The 18,875-nt window shown below is 43.8% G+C and overlaps 1 protein-coding gene across 2 annotated transcripts in view; it reads right to left on the bottom strand.

The window, feature by feature from the left end:
• The window catches only part of LOC106580794 (rap1 GTPase-activating protein 2), a 109,422-nt gene that overhangs the window by 79,816 nt on the left and 10,731 nt on the right, over positions 1–18,875 (bottom strand). Inside the window, exons 1-2 of one of the 2 annotated variants that reach the window (XM_045703601.1) lie at positions 11,855–12,093; positions 7,440–7,475 (exon numbers count right to left, since the gene is read on the bottom strand). In XM_045703601.1, the coding sequence (XP_045559557.1) occupies positions 7,440–7,475; positions 11,855–11,898 (80 nt within the window). In that variant the 5' untranslated portion in view covers positions 11,899–12,093. Of the gene's footprint in view, positions 1–7,439; positions 7,476–11,854; positions 12,094–18,875 lie in introns of those variants that run through there. The other variant, XM_045703602.1, reaches the window with a different exon arrangement.

Here is an 18,875-nt window from a genome sequence, read left to right as displayed (position 1 = left end):
GACGCCATATCACCGTAAATGCTGCACAACCAATGCAGACGTCGGATTGACCGTGCAGCGCCTTTAATGCCCAGGAGTTTACGCTGCTGCTACTCTCTGTTCATCATATATGCATAGTCACTTTAACCATATCTACATGTACATACTACCTCAATCAGCCTGACTAACCGGTGTCTGTATATAGCCTTGCTACTGTTATTTTCAAATGTCTTTTTACTGTTGTTTTATTTCTTTACTTACCTATATACACACACACACACACACACACACACACACACACACACACACACACACACACACACACACACACACACACCCCTTTTTTTCCGCACTATTCCGCCTGTAAGTAAGCATTTCACTGTAAGGTCTACACCTGTTGTATTCGGTGCACGTGGCAAATAAACTTTGATTTGATTTGAGTTGAGGAGAACCAAGGACACACCTCCCTCTAGTGGTGTGATGAGAAATAACAGGGCATGTGTTGTTTCCACTCAATACAAGACTGGAAATACACTGACTCACTCTCCTCTGGTTCTCTCCAGTGGGCAAAACACATATGACACGTTGACGGCAGCGACAGACAAATACTGCAGGTCACTGAATGAAAAGAGGCCTAGGGTGAGTCACAGGGTGAGCTTGGTTAACAGATAATTCATGTGAATGCATCTGTTCAGTTCAACTAAAAGAGCATTGGACTGGTTAAGGCTTGTATAATACCACCCTCTTGAAGGAAGCCGAGGTAAACAGCAGCTAGGGGTTAAACAGCTGTAGACAGAGTAGTAGCCTAACTTTAGATATAACCAGTGGTTGAAAAAGTACCCAATTGTCATACTTGAGTAAAAGTAAAGCTACATTAATTGAAAATTACTCAAGTAAAAGTAAAAGACACCCATTAAAATTCTACTTGAGTAAAAGTCTAAAAGTATTTGGTTTAAAATATACGTAAGTGTCAAAAGTATATGTAATTACTCAAATATACTATAAATCATTTCAAATTCCTTATCTTAAGCAAACCAGACGGTCCCATTTTCTTATTTTTTTTAATTTACCGATAGCCAGGGGCATACTACAACATTCAGACATCATTTACAAACGAAGCATGTGTGTTTAGTGAGTCCACCAGATCAGAGGCAGTAGCGATGATCAGTTATCTTGACATGTGCGTGAATTGGACCATTTTCCTGTCCTGCTAAGCACTCAAAATGTAACGAGTACTTTTGTATGTATGGAGTAAAAAGTACAATATTTTCTTAAGGAATTACGTAAAAGTAGTCAAAAATATGAATAGTAATGTACAGATACCAAAAACCCCCCGACTTAAATAGCACTTTAAAGTATTTTTACTGAAGTAATTTACACCACTGGATATAACCTTATAATCTAATGTACAAACCTTCTATTTAGGTCAATGCATTACTGTACATTACTGACACTGATCTCAAAGTAGGACTTAGCCCTCAGTATACAACAGTCTTACATTTGACATCAGAACAGTCGTGCGCCCAGATTTGGGATGTCATTATACACAGTTCGTTTCTGCAGCGTGAGCTGTAACAGTAGCTGTCTCTGAGCAGAAAGGGCTCGTGTTCAGTGTGTTCTGAATCTTGGGAAGCGGGGTGGAGGAGTGAGGAAGGTGAAGGTGTGAAAGGAAGTCCGTCTCGAGGTTAAAGGGACGGGTGTGGTACTATCACCTCCTTCACGAAACCCATAAACTCTCAACCCATTTCACGCTCAGCCTACGCATGACTCATAATAACTCTCCCTTAAACAAGATGCTGAGTTGCTGTCACAATATAAAGAACAACAAAACCAATAGTCATTTACAGGAAGGAGAATGAGCCTGTAGAATTCTCCCACCACCCAAACATGACTTGACAATGTTAAATGGGTACACTATGGTGTGCATTGTAGGACAAAAGAGGTCATGTCAGGGAAAACACACTACAAAAAACCTCCCTTGCGAGAGAGGAGACCGAACAAGCACAGGTGGACCTTTGCTCGCTTACCCAGCCCTCCTCCAAATTAAGGCTTTCCCTCCCCAAAAAACAACAGAGAGTAAATGCCACGCTCCAAAAATAGCTTCCGCTTATCCTTGCAGACAGTTAACATTTCCACCTGGGCAAAAAGCGATGAAACAAACATGATTTCCTCTCTGATAGATAATAGCTCCGTTGTTAACACGTTTTCTGTGTTGCTGGCGGTTGGAGGAGCACGGTGTAGGTTGCATTGTGTGAGTCATGTTTTTAGAATCTGTCTCCGAGTCTTGAAGATGGTTAACATTTATACCGGGGCAAATGGATTAATTAGCCAAAAAACGACTTCTCTCAGATAATAATATGGGTAATGAAGTGAAGGTCCCGTGGTGAAGTGTGAACCAGGCATCCAAAGGGCCTGAGCCAGACATGTTACCTCTGCTCCAAGAAAGCTAGCTCACATGCAGAGTCACTCGTGTGTGCACACGTGCACGCCTTTGTGTGTGTGTGCGTGCATGCGTATATGAATGTGTGTATGTGAGTACTGTCTAAGGGTGGTTCAGTGGGTGATAATGTGGAATTAGCCTTGCTGCACAGCTCCTAATTGCCTCCTGTAGGATTACAGAGATAATAGCAGCAGCTGCAGCGCTGCAGCCCCGGCAGACATACAACACATCACATCTCCCTATAGGATCAACATCTGCATGGTGCCCAGTCACACAGACAGACAGACAGACAGACAGACAGACAGACAGACAGACAGACAGACAGACAGACAGACAGACAGACAGACAGACAGACAGACAGACAGACAGACAGACAGACAGACAGACAGACAGACAGACAGACAGACAGACAGACAGACAGACAGACAGACAGACAGACAGACAGACAGGGTGAAAGGGAGAGAGAGAGGAGAGAGATGGAGAGAGATGGAGAGAGAGACGGGGAGAAGACGGGGGCAGAGGGGAGCGAGAGGGGGGAGGAGAGAGAGAGGGGACAGAGGTGGAGAGAACGGGAGAGAGGGAGGTGGAGAGAGGGGTTGAAAGGGAGAGAGGGAGATGGAGATGGAGAGGGAGACAGAGGGGAGAGAAAGGGAGAGAGGGAGGTGGAGAAAGGGGTTGAAAGGTAGAGAGGGAGAGAGAGGGGGAGAGAGATGGAGAGGGGGACAGAGGGGATAGAGGGGAGAGAGAGAGAGAGGGGAGAGAGAGGGGACAGAGGTGGAGAGAAAGGGAGAGAGGGAGGTGGAGAGAGGGGTTGAAAGGGAGAGAGGGAGGGGGAGAGAGAGGGGGACAGAGGGGACAGAGGGGAGAGAAAGGGAGAGAGGGAGGTGGAGAGAGGGGTTGAAAGGGAGAGAGATGGAGAGGGGGACAGAGGGGACAGAGGGGAGAGAAAGGGAGAGAGGGAGGTGGAGAGAGGGGTTGAAAGGGAGAGAGATGGAGAGGGGGACAGAGGGGACAGAGGGGAGAGAAAGGGAGAGAGGGAGGTGGAGAGAGGGGTTGAAAGGGAGAGAGGGAGGGGGAGAGAGATGGAGAGGGGGACAGAGGGGACAGAGGGGACAGAGGGGAGAGGGTTGGGCAGAGACAGCAGACAGAGAAGAGGAGTGCGACAACACTCATCTGACATGACAGTGTGTCTGTCCATCACCTTCCTGCTCTGACAGTATGGCCGCATCCCAAGTGGCACCCTATTCCCTATAGTGCACTACTTTTGACCAGAGGGCTCTGGAAAAGGAAAGGAAGAGTGCAGTATAAGTAGTGCACTATAAAGGGAATCGGGTACCATTGAGATGCAGCATATGTCCACACATCAGACATGGAAGTCATTGATAATCTCAATACCGTAGTATAAACATTTCAGCCCAAGATGACTTTCTGAGAAAAGTGTGAGACGTGAGAAAAGAGAAAAGAGAAAAAAAACATTAACCCATGAAAACTATTGACAAAAAAAACTCTAGATTAGAAAAATGCTCCTTATGCACCTGGAGACAAGAAAAAGCCAGCGTGAACTTTTACCTGTCAACAGACAGACAGGCGCTCAGCATCCAGAGAAGCGTGTTTATAGAATGACTGGGGAGTGGTACGTACTATGGGTGTTTTCTCCGTCTTCCACAAGAAAAACGCCTCAGGTGAAACACCGTCTTCAGCAAAAAGAGACAAACAGACAAAAGAAAAGGAAAACGCAGACAGAGAAAGGAGAGGACTCACCACATTTTGCGAGGCATCTTTGCACGGTACGAGTTACCCGACCTCCACTCCTCCTTTCAACCCTCTGTCTGTCCTCACTATCCCCTCACAAACACATACACTCAGCCCTGATTATAGCGTTATTAATGAGGTGGTGTGCTTTGGGTGCAATTGAATGCAGAGAGCTCTCTTTGTAGTGGCAGGGGAACGAGGAGACGAGAAAGGAGGGAGAGAGGGGGGAGGGAGTTGTTGACAGCCTCTCATATCCGCAGGAGCATCGCCCGCTTGGTCCATCAGCAAATCCGCACTGACCTGCTCTGACATGCAAGTAAGCCAGCACACACACACACACACACACACACACACACACACACACACACACACACACACACACACACACACACACACACACACACAGGGCTCTAATGAGAGCTGTGAGCGAGGGAGGAAGGACGGCGAGCGCAACAGCTCTACAGCAGCCGGTGAACAACAGACACACACCTGCAGCCAGCTGCGTTGAAGTTCCCCCTCTCCCTCCACCACGGCCCCCTGTTCTCTCACCAACATGCCTGGGTCCGTGACCTCGCTTGGGGGGCACACAGTGGGGAGCTCCAGGGAGCTACAGTGACAGCAGGAACCTGGCTCTCTGCTGCTCCCTGCTCAGCCTTCGACAGACAGACACACACGGACACGCAACCCAGCAGCCCAACAACCAAGCCAGTCAGTTGGCCAGCACTTGTCAGTACCGTTACAGCAGGAGCATGGCCCACAGTCAGTCACGACTACCTCATTCATATTCAGGCCCACTCCAAACAGCATTATACAAACAGACAGGCAACAGGCCAACCTTATTTAACATATCCTGTGTAGGGCGGCATGTTAAAATACACCTTGGGTGCCTCCCAAATGGCACCCTATTCCCTACATTGTGCACTACTCATAGTGCGCTACCAAAAGTAGTCCACTACGTAGGGAATACGGTGCCATTTGGGATGCAACCTTGATTTGAGGGTCTGCAACGGATCACAGAGTAGGGTGCACTCCTCCTGATTCTACTCAACATCAAGGTGACAGAGATAGTGGAAAGGGTAGATGTATAAATGAGAGGATGGGAAGCTAAGGAAGAGAAAGAGAAGAGAAGAAGAAAAAAAAAAATTGATGTGTATATTTGTGCGTGGCAGTGAACTTGGTCATCCCATGGGTGGCTATGAATAGCTGTGGGGTTGTGAAGCAGAATCCGGATCAATGTACATGTCCAACGGGAGACTAACACAGACTACTTCATCTCTAGCTTTACCGCAAAATGCTCCTCTCATCGCTACGGCAACGTCTATTACAGCGGTGGGCAAAGTTTTTGGCTCGAGGGCCACATCGGGATTTCGGACAGGCTGTCTTGTGCCTTTTACTGAGGAGTGGCTTCCATCTGGCCACTCTACCATAAAGGCCTGATTGGTGGAGTGCTGCAGAGATGGTTGTCGTTCACCCATCTCCACAGAGGAACTCTGGAGCTCTGTCAGAGTGACCATCGGGTTCTTGGTCACCTCCCTGACCAAGGCTCTTCTCCCCCGATTGCTCAGATTGGACAGGCGGCCAGCTCTAGGAAGAGTATTGGTGGTTCCAAACTTCTTCCATTTAAGAATGATGGAGGCCACTGTGTTCTTGGGGACCTTCAATGCAGCAGCCATCTTTTGGTACCCTTCCTCAGATCTGTGCCTTGACACAATCCTGTCTCGGAGCTCTACAGACAATTCCTTTGACCTCATGGCTTGGTTTTTGCTCTGACATGTACTGTCAGCTGTGGTCCTTATATAGACAGGTGTGTGCCTCTCCAAATCATGTACAATCAATTGAATTTACCACAGGTGGAGTCCAATTAAGTTGTAGAAACATCTCAAGGATGATCAATGGAAACAGGATGCACCTGAACTCAATTTCGGAGTCTCATAGAAAAGGGTCTGTATACTTATGTAAATAAGGTATTTCTGTTCTAAAAACCTGTTTTTGATTTGTCATTATGAGCTATTGTGTGTAGATTGATGAGAATATATATTTTTTAAACCAATTTTAGAATAAGGCTGTAACGTAACAAAATGTGGAAAAAGTATAGGGGTCTGAATACTTTCCAAATGCACTATATATTTTTACCTTTATTTAATCAGTCACCATTGAGACCAGTGAGTCTTTTACAAGGGAGCCCTGCAAATACAATTACATAAAATACAAGATATATTTATTTTTGAAATTGTATTTATTATAATTATTCTTTTTTACTCAAACCTCCCGCGGTCTGGATTGAATGGGCTCGAGTTTCCCCACCCATGCCCTATTAGCAAGACTCCTTGAGACGGTCTCCCTCCACCCAGGTAGACACAATCTCGCAAACACCTACACACACAGTGGCTCAGTTTGTGTGTGTCCAGCCAGCCAGCCAGTCAGTCAGCCAGCCAGTCAGCCCCATCCCCTCAGCTCTGTAGGGTCAATTCCAGTATGTGTAGCCAACCATGGAGGAGATTGGAAAGGCTAAGAGAGGAACTTCAAAAAATCCTGAACTCTAACGCTAGGAAAGCATGGCAGTCACTAATCATGCATGGAGTGTGCCAGCGTTTCTCAGCTAACCCACGCATTTTTAAGCAAGCATGTGCCATCCATTTTGCCTAAGGCTCTCCTTCCCCCTTCTTACATTTGAGTCATTTAGCAGACGCTCTTATGGTAGTAAGTGCATACATTTTCCTACTTTTTTCAGACAGGCACCCCATGGGAATCGAAATCACGACCCTGGTGTTGCAAGCGCCATGCTCTACTGGTGTTGCAAGCGCCATGCTCAACTGGTGTTGCAAGCGCCACGCTCAACTGGTGTTGCAGGCGCCACGCTCTACTGGTGTTGCAAGCGCCATGCTCAACTGGTGTTGCAAGCGCCATGCTCTACCAACTGAGCCACACGGGACCTTCTTCTCCTTCTCCTCACACTCCCCATCTTCTCTTCCTCTCCCCGTCCCTCCCCCTCTCCCCCACTCCCCCACTGCTCTTCTCTCTCTCCCCCTCCTTTTAACTCTCTCTGTGAATGCAGATATTCTGCGACAGCCCCTGCATCCCAGCGTGTGAACTCCCACAGGGCAGTCAGCGAAGGAGGAAAACAGTTGCAAAATAAGGGACAGTAGAATAGTACATGACTGTGGATAAATAAATGGTGTATAGTTCAGTGGATGCGGACCGGAGATGAAATCACAGAGGGCCACGGGCCCTTCGGCTCCTCTCAACTCAGTGTCAATGGAACACTTACCGGCCTTTCAGAGCTGCGATTGTGGACTTGTCAATCCTAGAGAGAGAGAGAGAGAGAGAGAGAGAGAGAGAGAGAGAGAGAGAGAGAGAGAGAGAGAAAGAGAAAGAAAGAGAGAGAGAGAGAGGTTACTGGTCATGAAACAAAACATGATGTTGTATATGTTATCAGTTAATTATGTGGCGCTAGCAGGATGTTACATGGTTGGCCCTTCCAATGTAATAGATGAAATAACTAGTGTTGTATAGAGACATTTTAGATGCATTGAGATGCATGGAGTTCAAACATAAACACATTTACAGGCCAGTCATCAAGAATGAACTCTGAGCGGATTTCAATGACAGACATACATAAACCATCGACAACATTTAAACCTACATTAGAAAGCCTTAAAAACAGCCATTCACCCCCTACTGCTCACACAGTGCCTACGGTTGGCTATAGCTGTTTGACATTTTTAAGAGCAGTTGTTATCGTACTTCGTTCACTTCAGTCCCAGACTCCGCTGGTTAGAATAGAAATCCACAAAGAAAAGAGGAAGCAATAGACATTTCAACATTTTCTACCGGGAAACAGCAATAAAGAAATTAATGAATGATTTAATGATTTTAATGACGGTTAATGATTTAAAACCACTGCCTGTTACTTTGGTAATTCTAAAGGCTGAAAATCAGTCTGGTTTTACATTATAAAAACAAATAAGATAAAACATATATATTTGTTAGTGACGTTGGTGGGCGTTGTGTTTTGTCTGTGTGTGGTGAACCCTGCATAATGCCATCATAGACATGAGGGGACACCTCTCATAACCATGAATGACCTTCATGACAACTGTCCTGAAAATGTCAAGACACGTAGTACAGTAGACCTATCCTCCCTAACTAAAGCCGTATGTCACTTAGCCTAGTAGTATCTATGACTGCATCCCAAAATGTACCCTTTTCCATACATAGTGCACTACTTTCTACCAGGGCCCTTTGGACCATAGCCCTTTGGGCCTTGGTCAAAAGAGGTGCAGTATATGGGAATAAGGTGCCATTTGATGTCTATTCCAGCTTCCTTGTCAGCTCTGACATAAACAAATATGTTTTGAATGTTGTCCAGTGCTTTGAATATCATCATCACAATCTTTCTGGATGCTTCTATGAATGGCCTCTCTGTAGTAATCGTCATCCCTGGTCAACAACAACCATAAAGTGACCCCCCCATGTAAGAGGCATCACAGTCTGGTCATCCTCGCCCAGTCAGCCTCCCCACCCTTCTCTGCTGTCTCCACCCTGCCAGCTTTACACTGGCTGTGTACCATGATTCTGAGGGACAATGATTCTGAGGCCTTATAGGGCTGAAATATGGCCCTGCCCCGGCCTGACCACAAAGCTGATGCATACGCCAACTCAAGAACATTATCTGATAGGAAGCCTGCACACACCCTCTGACTATATCTCTCCATCTATATGGAGTGTGTGTGTGTGTGTGTGTGTGTGTGTGTGTGTGTGTGTGTGTGTGTGTGTGTGTGTGTGTGTGTGTGTGTGTGTGTGTGTGTGTGTGTGTGTGTGTGTGTGTGTGTGTTTTTACCTATACTATAAATACACAGAGATGCAGTGGAGAGTGGAGGCACTCCTCCATCAACATTGTGCCTCAGCATCACAGGTGGCTTGGCTTATTAATGATCTACCATCTCTCCTTATGCTACCTCTTCTTCTCCTCCTCCCTCATGACTTTATATCTCTCCTTCGCCATCTGATGGGCCTGACACCTCTCTCTCTCTCTCTCTCTCTCTCTGTCTCTCTGTCTCTCTCTCTCTAATGTCCGGCTTGACCTTCAGAAATGCCACCCCAACAGCAGACTGGCATAGCTGGCATACACCTGGCAGGCCACAGATAACAGTGTTCCCAGCTCTAGAGCAACAGTAGAAAGCTGTAGCTTAGCAAAAATCCTAACAGTGATTACTTCAGCGTGGACGCAGTAATTCATTTCAGCACCTTTTAACCTCTGCTGGTTGTACTGTAGTCAACACTGTGCCTGTTTGGCAGCAGACAGCCTGTTTCAGCATGAGAAAGTGGTTTGAGTGTATTAACATTTTGCCTCCGTGGTGGGTTGACAGCATCGATGCAGTGAAACATTGAGGTGAGTTGAGAGAGGGTAGTTCACCAGCTATCTTCCTACGCTGTCTCATGGTCTCTCTACAGCAGTGTTTCCCAACCCTGGTCCTCCAGTACCCCCCAACAGTACACATTTCCGTTGTAGCCCTGGAAAAACACACCTCATTCAACTCATTGAGGGATTGATGGTTCGTTGACAAGTTGAATCAGGTGTGATTATCCAGAGTTACAATAAACATGTGTACTGTTGGGGGTACCAGAGGACCAGGGTTGGGAAACACTGCTGTAGAGCAACAGTAACACACACATAAACACAAAATGTGTGTGTGCGTGCGTGCGTGCGTGCGTGCGTGCGTGCGTGCGTGTGTGTGTGTGTGTGTGTGTGTGTACCTGAACTGAAGTGTGTGAAGGTGTGATGCTAAGCTCCATTCACCACACTTTGTCAGCATTTTTCTCTTCTGACGCGATTGATGCCTTTTCAGTTCTCACAGAGAGCCACTGAAATATCCATAGAACAACTCTTGAACTCTCACACATGAACATCTCATATTGGCCGTGCAAACTGAGATCAGACATAAATGAATGAGCTGACATAAGTAGTGTAAGAAATGCACTTAAAAGGGGCAATCTGGTGTTGGTACATATAAATGAATATAGCTGTTGATTCTTGAAGAATATAACTTATAAATGCCTCATGAGCTTAGTTCAACTGTCTTACCCAAAATATGAGTTTGTTTTACTCCATAAACAATATAATTATAAACAAAAACTGTTTAGCTTAAAAACAGTTTTTATTTTTGGATCTCATGGATGTTCCCATTCCTCAGCTGTTTACCAAACAAGTGGCAGGGTGTCTGCTTGGTTGTTGTTTCAATCCCAGATGTCCTCTTTAGTAACCATGGAGGTGGAGGAGTCAAAGTCAACGTCTGAACTGAACACACAAACTTGTCTTTTAGCCATACCTAACAATAATTCTGAACAGATAGATGTGTCATTAAACAAACTTAAAAGAAAAACACAAAAAGCTACCACATTTTCTGCATTCTAGAGGTAAATATCTAGATTAAAAACACCACTAGAAAAACACAAACAGAGTCCTACAGATGAGAGGACAATAACACAAACAGAGTCCTACAGATGAGAGGACAATAACACAAACAGAGTCCTACAGATGAGAGGACAATAACACAAACAGAGTCCTACAGATGAGAGGACAATAACACAAACAGAGTCCTACAGATGAGAGGACAATAACACAAACAGAGTCCTAAAGATGAGAGGACAATAACACAAACAGAGTCCTAAAGATGAGAGGACAATAACACAAACAGAGTCCTACAGATGAGAGGACAATAACACAAACAGAGTCCTAAAGATGAGAGGACAATAACACAAACAGAGTCCTACAGATGAGAGGACAATAACACAAACAGAGTCCTACAGATGAGAGGACAATAACACAAACAGAGTCCTACAGATGAGAGGACAATAACACAAACAGAGTCCTACAGATGAGAGGACAATAACACAAACAGAGTCCTACAGATGAGAGGACAATAACACAAACAGAGTCCTACAGATGAGAGGACAATAACACAAACAGAGTCCTACAGATGAGAGGACAATAACACAAACAGAGTCCTACAGATGAGAGGACAATAACACAAACAGAGTCCTACAGATGAGAGGACAATAACACAAACAGAGTCCTACAGATGAGAGGACAATAACACAAACAGAGTCCTACAGATGAGAGGACAATAACACAAACAGAGTCCTACAGATGAGAGGACAATAACACAAACAGAGTCCTACAGATGAGAGGACAATAACACAAACAGAGTCCTACAGATGAGAGGACAATAACACAAACAGAGTCCTACAGATGAGAGGACAATAACACAAACAGAGTCCTACAGATGAGAGGACAATAACACAAACAGAGTCCTACAGATGAGAGGACAATAACACAAACAGAGTCCTGCAGATGAGAGGACAATAACACAAACAGAGTCCTGCAGATGAGAGGACAATAACACAAAGCAACTAATTGACAACCATCTGTGATCATTCCCCCTGGTAGAGACCGCACAGAGACAGAACAGCAGCCTGTCAAACTGTTGCAGAAGTGTTGCACATACACACACACGCACACACACACAGTGGAACAGATAAAGCACTCCACCCACCCTTCCTTTCGAAACACATTCAGCTCTAGTCTGAGCAACGGCAGCCTGCTGAATTCACACACCCACGTTCACACACATTCAGGCCATACCGCCAGCCACCAGCCCTAAGGGATTTAAGGTAACGTACCAGCCGTATCCCCCAAAGGATACACTCCTCTTTCTTCTCAGCATTCTTACAGGGGCACGTCTCTGGGACTGACACTCTCACTTTCTTTTGTCTCACTCCTCTCTTTCTCTCTCGGTCTTTGAAGAAGAGTAGGCAGTGCTGCTCTGTTCCTTCCTCCCTCACCTGTCCTACCTCTGCACACAGTTTGGCACTTGAGCACCTCTCAGCACACAACTCAGCTCCACAAACATGGGAGGAGAGAGTCTGTGGCTGGGAGGGGCCAGAGGAAGGGCAAAACTTTCTCATCTGCTCTCTCTCTCTCTCTCTCTCTCTCTCTCTCTCTCTCTCTCTCTCTCTCTCTCTCTCTTTATATATATATATATATATATATATATATATATAACCCACACTGGACTCCACACACACCCATACTGACTCCAAACTGTCTCACACTCACTGTGTATTTATTTGTTGTCTAGCTATTAGTCCTTTTTTTGTATCTTTAACTGCACTGTTGGAAAAAGACCCGTAAGTACGCATTTCATTGTTAGTCTACACCAGTTGTCTAAGAAGCTGTGAGAGAGAACTGAACTGAAATCTCCATCACACCTACATCCCACACCCTCCAACGCTCTCAACCTGCCCACAAGAAGGAAGGACATGTTGCCACAGCCAGTTTCACTTCCTCTGTTATGCACTTACCACAGCTGTATTCATGAGGGCATTACTTGATTTATGTATTTCCATCAATGTGGTCATTGCCAATGCAATCACATACATGATATACAACGTGAATATGTAGCGTACAGTACATGTTCCGTACATTCAGATGTACTGTACAGTACATTCACTGCTTTAGACATGTCTGAATTATGGATGTACTGTCGATTTCCCTCGTGCCGCTCCTGCCAGGAAAAAGCCTTATATGTTGTATGTATACTGAACAAAAATATAAACGCAACATGTAAAGTGTTGGTCCCATGTTTCATGAGCTGAAATAAAAGATCCCAGAAATGTTACATACTCACAAAAAGCTTATTTCGCTCAAATTTTGAAAGGGCACCCTATTTGCTATATGGTGCACTACTGTATATAGGGAATAAGGTGCCATTTGGAACACAGCTGCAATGTGACTGTGAACAAAGGATGGCCCTTCCTGCTCCAGCTCTGCTACATTCTTAGGACTAAAATAAACAGCTATGACTATTACTGGTCTTCTCTGTATTGAAATACAGGGTTTTTCCTATATTCGACACAAGAAACAGCCAGTAGCCTTATCCACACTGTCTCGTATCTGGAATCACTATAAACGCCAAGTCACTTTTTGTTGATCTCAAAGTCAACGTAAAGTCTTTACTACTTCAAATGTTTACGTGGTACTCACTCAAAACTAAACGAGAAGTCATATCAACTATGTTTTTGAAAATGTTATGACACAAATGATAACTTTTGAAGTAAGTACAACTTTATCACGGCAAGTTTAAACAACTTGATTTGAAACAACTGTTGACATAATCATTTGTTGCCTTGTTTATTGTATTGTTTATTGAGCATTAACCAATTAAGTATTTCTACCTCAAAATCTGTCAGGACAACTAGGTACTCACATTTTTTAGGTAATATCACATAGAAATTACAATTTGTTTAAGCAGAGGTTAGTCAAGTAATTGTTGACATGAATTAAAGTATAACTAACTATTATATTTCCCAGCATGCTCTACTGCAGATATATCTTTGTTTTTATTTTTAGACATTGAAGAGTGGCCTGGAGTATCTTTTTAACCCTTAATAATCCCCCCCCAAAAAAAAAGGTGTATACAGTGCATTCAGGAAGTATTCAAACCCCTTGACTTTTTCCACATTTTGTTACGTTATAGGCTTTGGTTGTTGTTTGACATCCATACTATTCTTAACTGTATAGGAGTTGGTGAGGGATACAGCAGAGGTAGCCTATACATAAGGGGGATATACTGTACATTGATTGATAGATTGATCTTATGCTACACAAAGACAAATAACATTAAACTAATCCAATCAGATTATTTTGCACCTGTTACTGAAACAGTTATTCCAGATTAAAAGGTTTAGGTAGTCTCCTCGCAATTATCCTAACCCTGGCAGTCATTAGAAGTGCAGGTTGAGGCTGAATAAAAATAAATAAAGAATCTGGCTTTCCAAAATTCTGGGACATTTTGAAAAGTTACCAGGTTTTCCAGAAAAACCGGTTGGACGATTCCTGGAAACGGGAGGGAATAAGCAGGAAATCCTTCAACCAGGATTTTGGGAAAATCTGGGAATTTTGGGAAAGTTACTGGAGTTTTGCCAACCTACTTGCAGGCCTGATGTGGCCTGTAAAACAAGGCCTCAAAATAAGGCCTTATGAGATATGTAATGTATTGTCTTATAAAGAGTTTACAAAAGAGTTACAAAATGTCTGTATTCTAAGTTCAATCAACTTTGTCACACCCTGATCTGTTTCACCTGTTTTTGTGCTTGTCTCCACCCCCCACCGGGTGTCTCTCATCTCCCCTCATTATCCCCTGTGTATTTATACCTGTGTTCTCTGTTTGTCTGCTGCCAGTTCGTTTTGTTCGTCAAGCCTACCAGCTTTTTTCCCCCCTTGCTCCTGTCTATTTCTAGTTTTCCTGGTTTTGACCATTCTGCCTGCCCTGACCCTGCCTGCCGTCCTGTACCTTGTCTCACCACACTGGATTATTGACCTCTGCCTGCCCTGACCCTGAGACTGCCTGCCATTCTGTACCTTTGGACTCTGATCTGGATTACTGACCTCTGCCTGCCCTTGACCTGTCGTTTTGCCTGCCCCCTGTTTTAGTAATAAACTTTTGTTACTTCGACACTGTCTACATCTGGGTCTTCCCTAAAAAGTGATAAACTTCATATAAAAAATGTCTTAACACATCTGTTTAGAGTTCAAACCACTAACTTTTGTATTTAATTAATAATGAGCTTAAAGTTCAATGTATTTACAACCTTTTTGATTTACTCAAACATTTTAAGCGGATACAACCCAAATCTGGACGCCCTATATGTGTCACGCCCTGACCTGAGAGAGCCGTTTTTCTCTGTTTGGTTAGGTCAGGGTGTGACATGGGGTGGGCATTCTATGTGTCATATTTCTATGTTGTTGTTTTTCTTTTATTGGCCTAGTATGGTTTCCAATCAGAGGCAGCTGTCTGTCATTGTCTCTGATTGGGAATCATACTTAGGCAGGCCTTTTTTCCCTCCTTCAGTGTGGGATCTTGTTTTTGTCAGCTCAGTAAGCCTGTAGTACGTGACGTTCGGTTTTCCTTGGTTTGTTATTTTGTTTGAGTGTTCTGAGTTACAATAAACATAAATATGAGCACTTTCCACGCTGCACCTTGGTCTACTCCTTTTGACGATTGTCACAATATGGTCACAGTGACTCTATCAGTTTGAGTATTGACTACAAAATCACATCAAGTAACTGTACTCTGAAACAACCTTTCCCTCAACGTCAACAAGACAAAGAAGCTGATCGTGGACTACAGGAAACAGAGGGCCGAGCACGCCCTCATCCACATCGACGGATCTGCAGTGGAGCGGGTCGATAGCGTCATGTTCCTCTGTGTCCACATCACTAAGGAATTGACATGGCCCACACATACCAACACAGTCATGAAGAAGCCACGACAATGCCTCTTCCCCCTTAGCAGGCTGAAAAGATTTGGCATGGGCCCTCAGCTCCTAAAAGTTCTACAGCTGCACCATTGAGAGCATCTTGACTATCTGCATCACCGCTTGGTATGGCAACTGCTGGGCATCTGACCACAAGGCGCTACAAAGGGTAGTGTGTACAGCCCAGTACATCACTGGGGCTGAGCTCCCTGCCTTCCAGGACATCTATACCAGGCGGTGTCAAAGAAAGGCCCTAAAAATTGTCAAAGAATCCAGCCACCCAAGTCATAGACTATTCTCTCTGCTACTGCATGGAAAGCGGTCCCTTAAGTAAGCATTTCATTGTTAGTCTATACCTGTTGTTTCCAAAGCATGTGACAAATAACATTTAATTTGATACATTTTGATATATTAAATAATTAAGTGAAATCGGTTTCCTCAACTCTTGAGGTTTAAAGTGTAATGAAGCTTCAGAATGAGAGAACATCAATTAAATGAGATGAGCATCACTTGAACTCCAATTTGCAGCGCTCCCAGTGAAGCAGCACTCTGTCTGTCTGTGTTTTAGATGAGCCAGATTGGGTGCCCAGCGCCATTCACATTATGACATGAATCACTATCTCCATCATGAAAACATCTCTCATTGAAACCCAATTCAGTGCTCAAGTACATTGTTATTGTCTAGTGGATGGCCACTAGCTGTGCTCTATCTGCGTCTGTCTGGCTCTGGAGAACAGACCCAACAATTGTGTCAAAATAAATTATGCAGATACACTCATCAAATCTGTTGTGTCACAACTATTGTGACAAATGTGTTGTGTGTCAGTTGCACAATCCGAGGCCGGGTTTCAATCCGTAATGTAATTTCCGCTTAAGCCGACATATTATGCAGTGTTTACCGTGAGTGCCATCTCCGCAAATGCAGGAACACTGCCACAGGCGCATTATCGGTTGTACAGTATAACACGCCTTGCATTGAATCCCGGCCTTAGACACCTCAGTAAACCTTCACATGAAGGAGACCAGGCAAGCTCTGACCTGATGACACATACTAGTGTGTATACTTCAACACAGCACAATGTACTGTTGTACTGTACAAATCTGACAGGCAGCAGCTCTTAATCACAAGCTCCACTACATAATTGGGTCTTCCCTGTGGCTCAGTTGGTAGAGCATGGTGTTTGCAACGCCAGCATGGTGTGTGCAACGCCAGGGTTGTGGGTTCGATTCCCACGGGGGGCCAGTACAAAAATAAATAAATAAAAATATGAAATGTATGCATTCACTACTGTAAGTCGCGTCTGCTAAATGACTAAAATGTAATAATAACTTCCCTACACACTTCAGCATATTTACAGAAGAATGGCCTTTTCAGTTCCTTGACACACATGCTTTAGATATATGATCAGAAAGCCCCTGAGGTTATACTTTAACCGGCAACACCATCAGTCCTTTCACTAAACTGACCCAATGTATGTTTTCTAACTGTAGATTTTGTGCTCAATGTGGCATTAAGTCCCAATGGGAATGAAGAAATATTTGGTGCTTTCTTTTCCCCAGTGGAAATACATTCTTTGATGTGAAAGAATAGGAAAAGATGAATTGAATGACAGCGGCTGTGTCCAAAATGGCACCCTATTCTCTTCGTCCAAAATGGCACCCTATTCTCTTTATTGTGCTGGTCAAAACTAGTGCACTATGAAGGAAACAGGGTGCCATTTGGGACACACAGTATAAGTGAGTACAGTACACTACGTCCATGTTTATGTAATCATCACACAGAAGGTACAAAGAGGCAGAAGTACATTTAAGTCATGAATCATTCAGTTGCAGTAATGGATCAACACTAGAGTTCTTGATATCTCCCCAGTCTTAGCGATATCCCCCTTTTTTTCAATTTTCGCCTAAAATGACATACCCAAATCTACCTGCCTGTAGCTCAGGCCCTGAAGCAAGGATATGCATATTCTTGGTACCATTTCAAAGGAAACACTTTGAAGTTTGTGGAAATGTAAATAGAATATAACACAATAGATCTGGTAGAAGAAAAAAAAATTTTATTTTATTTTTACCACCACCTTTGAAGTGCAACAGAAAGGTCCCACATCAAACCATCACTCCAATGGTGTCCACAAGATGGCAGCAGTTTCAGATGGATAACTTGAAGTATGAGCAAACTACATGACATTTAGTGTGAAGTCACCCAGGTACATTTGGGCAAATCGTGAAGGAGACATTTACATTCACATTACATTTTTCTGCAAGAATATCGTCAAATCTGTATACTTGGACTTTGATTTAGCTTTTCCAGTATTAGTAGCCATATTATAAGTTCAACATTTGCAAAACACCCAGTTTTCATAACTTCATAACTCTCCATATTCTTATAATTTTTGTCCGAAAGGAAAAGGCTTGCTGTCTCACAAGGTTAGCAGCTACATTTTGCGACAGATACTCCCAGAAGGCCCAGCTCATTGGCTATCTAGCTAGCTTTGTTTGACAAAGTTACAGTCAATCAAGTGAAGACCGCCCGCGTCATCGGCGTGCCATGAAGGTGTTGCTCTCTGACCAAATTTGGTGTCCTATAGGATATACTACACCCCTAATGATATAGTGAATTCTGGTTACGTTCTAGGATGTCTGAGGAATAAATAAGAACGTGATGTAACTGGTTGAAACAACGTTTAGGGTTCGATTTTCACAGATTCCTTTCTTTGCAAATTGAACGAGTGGAAATACAAAATCGATCGTGCATGCTATATGGACCTTTTTACGATATGAAAAAGGATTTTATCTAACAAAACAACACTTCATGTTATCTCTGGGACCCTTTGGATGATAAATCAGAGCAAGATTTCAGAATGTAAGTACACATTTCATCTTCAGAGGTGAATTTATCAAACCTATCGCGGTGAAAAAAGTGTTTTGACGTTAGGAGCTCTCCTCAAACAATAGCAAGGCATTATTTCACTGTAATAGCTACTGTAAATTGGACAGTGCAGTTATATTAACAAGAATTTAAGCTTTCAGCCGATATAAGACACTTATATGTACAGACATTTGTTGTTTCTCTAAAATCTGTGATCGTGACACAAGGCACTGCATGATTTCCAACTGTCCTGTTGACGGGACGCCTGTCCCTAAGAAGATTATCTCTCCAGTGGTGTGTGTCCTCACACATTACTAAAGAATATAAAGACATGTAGTAACATGTGATCGAATACAATGTTCAAGACAATATGAAAGTGCTTTTGCACTCCATTGCTGTCTCATTATTTGAGCCTGGAGTTTTTCCTGAGCACATGACCTGACCAGAAACAAATAGACTTTACAATGCCAAATAGCCAACGCCAGAATTCCCTGACACCCGACAGAGACAGCCATC

The sequence above is a fragment of the Salmo salar genome, chromosome ssa20 (assembly GCF_905237065.1).
Source record: "Salmo salar chromosome ssa20, Ssal_v3.1, whole genome shotgun sequence".
Classification (NCBI taxonomy): Eukaryota; Metazoa; Chordata; class Actinopteri; order Salmoniformes; family Salmonidae; genus Salmo; species Salmo salar.
This window is presented reverse-complemented; position numbering and strand designations above follow the sequence as displayed.